Below are 8,945 nucleotides of genomic sequence, written 5' to 3'. Positions count from 1 at the left end.
CGTTGCTCCTCTAGCTCTACTTGTATGAATGTGAGAGCTTGTCCTTAGATTCCTTTTCGTTTCTTTTTTTTGAAATGCCGCTTGATGCATGGTCATATTTTCTTTTTTTTTGTGCGTGCGAGCTTACTTCCAGGAGGTGGTATTCGTTGTATGAACATTTCTTTTACTCTTTTAATTTATCTGTCACTTCAGCGTTCTAGACATCGGTGATAGCTTTACATGACGCTATCTTCCCAACATCCACGTACCATGTAACACTCATGTGACACATTTCTTGTGTTGCTTCCTTATGGTGGAATTTTTTATTTTTTTTTTTTTACAAAACATTTTAATTATACTACAGGATGAAAAACTCTGCTGAAGCGGATTCGATGCTCTGACGTACTGTGTTTCGTTGCTACGTACTATCAAATTTAACCAGAACACTGTGATACCCTGCTCTTAATTTACAGCCCCCACCTCCTTCAAAAGTGGGGGGGGGATTTAAAAAAAAAAAAAAAAAAAAACAGTTTGGGGCTTTGATTGACACGCTTAGGTGAGAAAATCATGTGCTTATGTCCACTTTAGATGTGAAAATCCCTAAATCCGATGACGGGAAGAGTGAACGATACATGCTGTGCTTTATATTCGGTAAAAGAAATCACTTACCCTTTTTTAAAAAATTTGTATTTACATTTTTCTTTTACATTTTCTGTCTGTGTGTGTATGTGTGTGTATATATGTATATATATATATATATATATATATATATATATATATATATATATATATATATATATATATACACACACACACACACACATTATATTTATATATATATATATATATATATACACACACACATTATATATACATATATATGTGTATGTGTGTATGTGTATATATATATATATATATATATATATATATATATATATATATATATATATATATATATATAATATATATATATAAACTAATTGTGATGGATATGCACGCATTCACATATACGTGTATGTATTTGAGGATTACACTGTTGCCTGGTTTTGCATGTAGATTGCAAATTTTTTTGTTTTGTTTAGTGTTGATCCCTTTCTTTTTCTTTGTTTTTTTCTTTTTGGGACCATGTCTAATACTGTATGATGTGGTGGGGACCATTAGACCTCATTCTAACATTGATATTATATATACATATATAAAAATCTGCATTTTTCCCTATGGAGAAAGTTTAAGTTATATATCGCCTGTACGTTTTGGGCTGCATTAAAATCTAATTGTCCACCATGAAATAAAACTAATGATGTTGAAATATGCTAGAGTAATTAAAAAAATAAAAAATAAAAACATAATGATTATTCATAATAAATCTTACATTTACAAAATTATTTGTCCTTTATTCTTTTTCTTTCTTTCTTTTTTTTTTTTTTTTTAAATGTTTGTCATTGAATAAAATGAATACAGAAGGTACTTGGTGTGTGTGTGTGTGTGTGTGTTAGCAAACTGCACTGCATAGCAAATACTTTGCATGCTAATCGTCCAGGTTCTCCTCCTTTTTATATAATATATATATATATATATATATATATATATATATATATATATATATATATATATATATATATATATATATACACACATAATTATTGGATATGTCATATTCTGTTTCACTTTCCATGCTGCATCTGCTCTTGGATCCTTTGTAGCATCTCCTGCATTCTTTGTAGCTGCATATCAAACACACACACACAACAAATCAGAACAATAACTCCAGCAGTTAAACCAAACCTACAGTATCACTACTTAATAATATATACACTATTTGGCCAAAAGTTTGTGGACACCTGACCATCACACCCAGATGTGGACCTTCTCCAAACAAAGCGAGATCCATGAAGACACGGTTCGCCAAGGGTGGACCAGAAGAAGTCGGGTGTCCTGCACGGCGCCCTGACCTCAACCCCACTGAACACCTTTGGGATGAGCTGGAACGTCGACTGCACCCCAGACCTCCTCGCCTGATGTCGTTGCCTTATCTCACTAACGCTCCTGTGTCTGAATGAACGCAAATCCTCTCAGCCACGCTCCAAAATCTAGCGCAAAGCCTTCCCGGAAGAGTGGAGATCATTATAACAGCAAAGAGGGAATAAATCTGGAACGGGACGCTCTAAAAGCACATACGGGTCTGACGGTCAGGTGTGAACAAACGTGGCCATATAATGTACTATATGCAGTACGTTTGCGTTTGGAGGGGGGAAATGGGAACGTTCGGTCGATCCAGCTGTATTATACTGTGTAAGGACTGTCTTTGAGAAGCATTCTAGCTCTATAGGTTTATGGTCGGAGATAAATTTTAAATAAATTTGCTCAGAATCTGCTGGTAATATATCGTGGTGATGATGATGATGACAGAAGGACTATATTAAGTATCAGAGTTATGGGCAAATCACCACCTTTTCACCGTTTCAAAATATGAATTTTTTTTTTTTTTACACATCAGTCATCTGTCCTTTTTGATGATCATTTCTAATGAATTTAGATTTTTTTAATGGATTTTTTTGCTGAAATTTATAATCGGTTATAATCCACAATCGATTTAGGATCGTTGCCTCGATTCATTTCAAACCTTTTCAATCGTTCCAAATTGTCCGGATGTTACTGTACGCCCCTAACGACCGCCGCGATAACGAACGCTAACAGCTGAACGGCTTTCTTACCTCCTCGTCTTTCTCCCAAATGAGCCGCTCTGTTTCATCGTCCACGGGCACCAGGGGTAAGTCTGTGTTGCTGTCTCTCAGATAGTTACAAAGGCTGCCATGAGTAAAGAAAGAAATAAGGTACGACAGAAAGCCTGTTCTCAACCTATAGTGAAACTGAACTCAAAATCAAACACACGATGAATTAACGTGTTTGTTCACATTTGTAGTACTAGACTCATCTGTGGTTCTTTCCAGCGACCTTCTTATGCCCTTGAATTCTAGATAAAATGGTGGGGCAGTGGTGGTTTAGCGGTTAAGACTCTGGATTACTGATCAGAAGGGTGGGGGTTCAAGTCCCTGCACTGCTGAGCTGGCACTGTTGCTCCCTTGAGCAAGGCCCTTAACCCTCTCTGCTCCAGGGGGCGCTGTATCATGGCTGACCCTGCACTCTGACCCCAACTTCCTAATAGGCTGGGGTATGTGAAGAAGAGAATTTCACTGTGCTCTAATGTATTTGTTATCATTATAACACGTTATTGCTGGCGTACACAACCGTGGCTGTAGATTTAACCCTCCTGGATGGACAATTGAAAAATGTGAGCAAAAAACGAAGACTAGAATTGAAATGTTTTATAAAAGTGTACAGAAATGAGCACAAATGGAAGCCTAACCAGCCAAACACCCTTGTTGTGGACAAGCTTGTGTTAGGAAGGTAGATCTTTAGCATGAGAGTTATCGCCGTCTCGCGTATTGTGTGCAGACCTGCGTTTTCTCTCTCGGACCACCATGCGTGTCATGTTCCGGATGCACTCGGAGCGGTAGTTCTCATAATGGGTTTCCTGCGTCACGTCCTTCAGGTCTTGCATGTGGGTACGAACCAGCATGTTCCTAAGCTTCAGGAAGTCCGAGTGGGCGGGGTTTTCCACTAAAAACAAAAAAAGTGTCACAAATTGCCAGGAATATTATGTAGCGCAGGTTTTATGGGGTCATTAGGCAATAAATCGAGTATATGATTAAAGTCACGATTATCATCTCATCACATAATCGCAATTATTCCACCTGAATGGGATTATTTGTGACTGAAATGATAATTGTTGTTTTTTTTTACATATAAAAATATACTGTACGTAGCTAACGTATACACAACATGCATTCTTAATTAGTCTCTATTTTAATTGTTTTGGCATGTAACAGTAATATTGAGTGGTTTGGCTAAAAACGGTCATCTATGACCAGATTCAGTACATTAAGTTAAAAATAGAGCACAATGGGGGTGTGCTGTTATAGGAAAGTAATCAACAGTGGGGTGGTGTGATACCTGTTATCGTCCTAAAGCTGATTATTTTTCATAAACAACATGTCCTGGATTTGATTGCTATAATACAGTGTTTATTGCATCGCATCTATTTCTTAGCACCAGGCTGCTTAAAATGCATATCAAACATTTATGTAACACGTGTATATTTGTACATTAATGGCTGTTATGGCGGTCTTGCATACAATTCTTAAAATGCCCACAAGATGGCGCCATTTATCGGTGGATCCGATACTACAAAACCGATAACCGATTATGTTAAAATGCTTAAATATCGGGAAAACCAATTATAGGTCGATCTCTAATTATCAATCCCAAATTATGTGTCAGACAAACTTCCCTGTACGTGACAGGCCTACTCAGTCGTACAAAGTATAAGTAAAAAAAAAAAAAAAAAAAAAAAGGGGAAAGTGCTCGGTTATAAAATACCTTCGACCACACCCCAAGGATACGCACGGCCTCGGACTGTCCTGCCTTTGATTTCAACGAGAACATTACTGCCGACTACAGCAAAGGGAATACTGTCCTTCAGTGAAGAGAGCACACGACAGACAGATCAGACCTCAAATTAATGTCAAACACACGACAGAAGAGAAAGAATACAAAGAATTCCAGTACGTTTTACGATTATAATGGTGGCCTTGAGTTGACTCAGTATGTAAACAATCAACATTTTTGGTGCATGACATTGAAATTACTTATCACTTGCTCACTTCCAGGTCTTGATCTCGGATTTTAACTTCGTCATCGTCCTCATCCGAGTCACACTCCGGGAACTGGTAGATGTTGATCCCAAACCTCTCGATCTCCTCTCGTATCTGGATAAGGCAGGGCACTTAAAGCCGCTCGGTCATAAAATCCACACCCTGTCGTGTCCCGGACACAAGATGGTCATATACGCACCTTTTTTTTCTTCCGTGACACTTCCAGTGATGTGAGGCAGTCTGCTTTACCCAGCACTGGCACTATGTTGACCTTCTCATGTAGCGCCCTCATGAACTCCACATCGACCGGCCTGAGGCTGGAGACACGGTTATGATAAATAGATCAGAATTGAATAATTAAGCGATACATTCTTAATACAATACATTTGTTTTTGTTTTGTTTTTTACCCATGGCCATATGGTGAGATGAAATAGAGGCAGCAATGCACTCGGTTGTCCTGAATGTTCTTGCGGTTCAACCCACTCTCGTCCCTGAAATACTGCTCAAACTGATGGTCGACAAAATCCACTACGGGCTTCCAGCTATCAGGAGCATAAAAACACACGTTTAATAAAACTACTATGGCTTTGGCCTGCTACACACTATATGGCCAAAGGTTTGTGAACGCCTGACCATTCCGTTCCAGATTTAGCTCCCCTTTACTGTTATAATAACCTTCACTCTTCTGGGAAGGCTTTCCACTAGATTTTGGAGCGTGGCTGTGGGGATTTGTCGCACTGATGTCAGGTGAGGTCTGGCGTGCAGTCGGTGTTCACTGGAGTTAGGGTCAATATGAGCTCTATGTAGGACACTGGAGTTTTACTACTCCAAACTTAACACACCATGTCATCATGGAGTTCGCTTTGTGCACAGGGGCATCGTCGTGCTGGAGCACTGTTTGGGCCTCTTAGTTCCAGTGAAGGGAAATTGTAATGCTACAGCATACAAACAAAGGCATCCTAGACAATTGTGGAAGAGATGTGATTTAGAGGTGTCTACAAACTTTTGGCCATATACTGTATCGTTACCTCTCAGTGTTGTTGACAGCATCTCCGAAGCCTGGCGTGTCCACAACGGTGAGCTTGAGCTTCACACCTTTCTCCTCAATGCTAATGGAATGTTTGGTGATTTCCAATGTTTTAGTGATCCTTTCTGTGTGAGTGGATAACGCACACATTATCCCGAAGCACGTGACACTTTAAGAAACAGCTTTAACTCTGACATCTGAAATCGTGCAAATCAAAAATCCAGTATCCGGTATTAATTAACCAAATGAGACAAAAATATTACACTTGGTCGTTTATTTATTGAGGAATATTGGATCGTTCCAATATCAAGTATAATATTTGCGTCTCGTTTGTTTAATTGGGTTCGCTTCGTCTACTTTTAGGACTTGTGTGAAAATCTGACGATGTTCTAATACATATTTATGCAGAAATATAGAAGATTCAAAAGGGTTCGCAAACTTTCAAGCAAAATATTTCAGCTGTTGAAATAATAGACATAATATATAACTTATATTCAATAGATATATGAATTTAAGTCACGAAACTGTGTACTGCTTGCATTTCGCGCAGTAGTTTCACATATGAAAGCTTTCTGAGTTACCTTCAGCATTCAGCAGTGTCCTGTCCTTGTAGACATCTGTTAGGAAAAGACTGTTGATCAACGTGGACTTTCCTAAACCGGACTCCCCTAGAGAGATTTTTATAAAACAGTTATAAAGTAATTTGCGTTAATAAAAGAACTTTTTAACTGTGACCGTTCTTCTCGCTTAATACGAACTGGTGTGAGATGCTGTGAACTCACCGGCTACCAGCAACGTAAAGGCAAAGCCTTTTTTCACTGATTTCCTGTGTACTTGGTTGGGAAGTGTTGCAAATCCCACATATTCCTTATCTTGATCCTTAACACAATTACACAGAATGATTACAGACTAACAGACATATTACAAGACCTTGACATGCTCGTCACACAAAACGTCTCAAACCCTGTCTTGAAGATTTCAAACATTACCTCAGGAGAATCATAAGGATCTAGTCTACTCCATTGGCTCTTAGATCGTGAAGGACTAAGCGGAGACTCTAGAGAGCTGGTGGAACTGAAGTGACAGCGGTGCAGCAGGTCTGGTTCGGAGCCCTGCGGGTTCCTCCACACTCGACGCATGAGAGTGGGTGTGCCAGGGGTGTGAGGACCGGCTCTGCCATCCGGGTCCCTGTCCGTCACATGCGCCTCTCGGCTAGGAAACGCATGTTCTGGTCTGGGGGGCAGACCTCTCAGGGTACTCGCCAGCTCTGCATCCTCTGGATCCTCTATAGATAAACTGGACCACTGATCGACGCACACAGGAAGTTTATCGACATTAAGGACATACGTATTTCTATTTTGCAGTCCACTTTCCACTAATAAAAAATAATCTCATAATAGCTATAAACAACAGCATTGTTTCTTATAAAAGATTATAAAGGAGCATACAAAGTTAGGGTCCAAGAACCATCCCATGTCTCCAAACTCATTAGAAATGACAGTAATGACACGAATATAGTAAAGGGAAAGACACTTTGGTTTTTGAGAAATGGCTGGAAAAGAGTCGCAGGACGACCTGAAAGCAGCAGGAACACCAGTTACACAGTGAACAATAAGCAATGAAAAGCACCGCAATCAACTTTATTTATTTATTTATTTTTATTTTTTTTACACCCCACACAAATCTTCTTTGCTTAAAAAAAAAGAAGCACGTCTTAACTTTGCACGTGAACATTCAGACGAATCAGAACTCCGCTGGAACAATATACTCTGGTTAGACGAAACAAAAACACAACTCTGGCGACAGTTGAAAGAAAGTTGTGCGTATGATCCAGTGTTTTCTTAAACATCTCTTTGTTAATGCTTATGAATACGTATTGTTTGTCTGTACAAAGTCAAAAGATGTGGTGTGGGTAAATGCACCGGAAGTATATTAAAGTATATTAAATAACAAAACCCAAAAGTGGTTTCCCCTCACAGGCTACTCTTTTTTTAGAGTCCTACTTGCTCTGAAAGTGCCGTATGTTACTACTCTTAGCTTTTAGTCCTGTAAAGTGGTGCGTATTCATTCTGTCACTTCCGATTAGTGAGCAGCCGCTGTAGCAGGATTAAATCCTCACACCTAATTCCCTGAGCTGCATTAAGACGTTGGAGACAGGGTTCAGGAGGCAGCCTCTTTTTTTTTATTTGCTCACATCTAGGGCAAAACACAAATGAGAACTTAACTTAACTTCACTGTTTCCATACCTCAGGTTCTTGGCCGAGTGCATGTGCAAGCATAGAAAAAAACAGGGACAGCATAACCATTCAAGCATGAAAGCACTATAATTCTTAAGGGTATGTAAGTCCAAGACTTACTGTTTTTATGTACTGTATATTTACTCCATTTAACATTTTTGACAGCTAGAATGGTGTTAAAATGATTGTTGGGTAATGAAATATCGATTACAGTAGGCAATTGTGTAGAATCTTTCATGGATGAATGTTAACGTTTAAAAAGACTAAACGTGAATAAGATTGTGAATAAAAAAGTAAATAGACGCTTTCTCACCACGTCGTTTGAACATCGCCTTGATGAAACGATCACTGCTCGGTCTTGGATAATCCATCTGTCCAGAAACGCCGACGAAGCCCAGATGCGCGGCCGACTTCTTTGTGCTTCTCAACGCCTCGGTCGATCCTCAGTGTGCTTGTGCTCCGTGGGGATTAAATGACCTCCTGAGATTTTCTGTACGGTTTTCACGTCTTATACACGGCAAAACGCTGTTAGTTTTTCTGTTAATTAAGCTCTTCCAGTGTCTACTTACACTACCGGTCAAAAGTTTAGACACACTCATTGTTTATTTATTTTTTTAACCACATTTTAGAATAATAATTGAAAGGAAATTCTCTTATCTCATGTACTCTCTTATATTATGAACTGCTATTAAGACACCTTAGATACAGGGGATACTGGGTTATAGTTTCTGTTTGTGTGTCTCTGTGCTATCAAATAACAGCATTCATTTATTATTCATGTATTCATTTAATTACCTCTTTGAATAAGCTGATCAACTGCCATCCTTTCTTATAGCTGACACATGTATTTTCTATATCTTGAAAAGACTTATTTTCGTAGTGTGCTGTGTGTTTTGTCTATCTGTCTGCACCTGCACAAGTAGAAACCCGCCTACTACGCAATGCTGTTATCAATGTGTATAAATACTCCTGTTCTAGACTAAATA

At 38.9% G+C, this 8,945-nt stretch overlaps 1 protein-coding gene across 1 annotated transcript; it reads right to left on the bottom strand.

Annotated features, from left to right (window-relative positions):
* Positions 1 to 1,643: 1,643 nt before the first annotated feature.
* Positions 1,644 to 8,330, bottom strand: LOC108278924 (septin-5-like). Its single transcript, NM_001329295.1, has 13 exons — positions 8,273 to 8,330; positions 7,171 to 7,297; positions 6,712 to 7,018; positions 6,505 to 6,601; positions 6,304 to 6,390; positions 5,724 to 5,847; positions 5,103 to 5,237; positions 4,894 to 5,011; positions 4,704 to 4,808; positions 4,420 to 4,516; positions 3,438 to 3,600; positions 2,694 to 2,787; positions 1,644 to 1,703 (listed from the first exon to the last, which is right to left on the bottom strand). Exons 1-13 carry the CDS (start codon positions 8,328 to 8,330, stop codon positions 1,644 to 1,646), a joined length of 1,572 nt encoding a protein of 523 aa, NP_001316224.1.
* Between the last annotated feature and the right edge of the window lie 615 nt (positions 8,331 to 8,945).

The sequence above is a fragment of the Ictalurus punctatus genome, chromosome 18 (assembly GCF_001660625.3).
Source record: "Ictalurus punctatus breed USDA103 chromosome 18, Coco_2.0, whole genome shotgun sequence".
NCBI lineage: Eukaryota > Metazoa > Chordata > Actinopteri > Siluriformes > Ictaluridae > Ictalurus > Ictalurus punctatus.
This window is presented reverse-complemented; position numbering and strand designations above follow the sequence as displayed.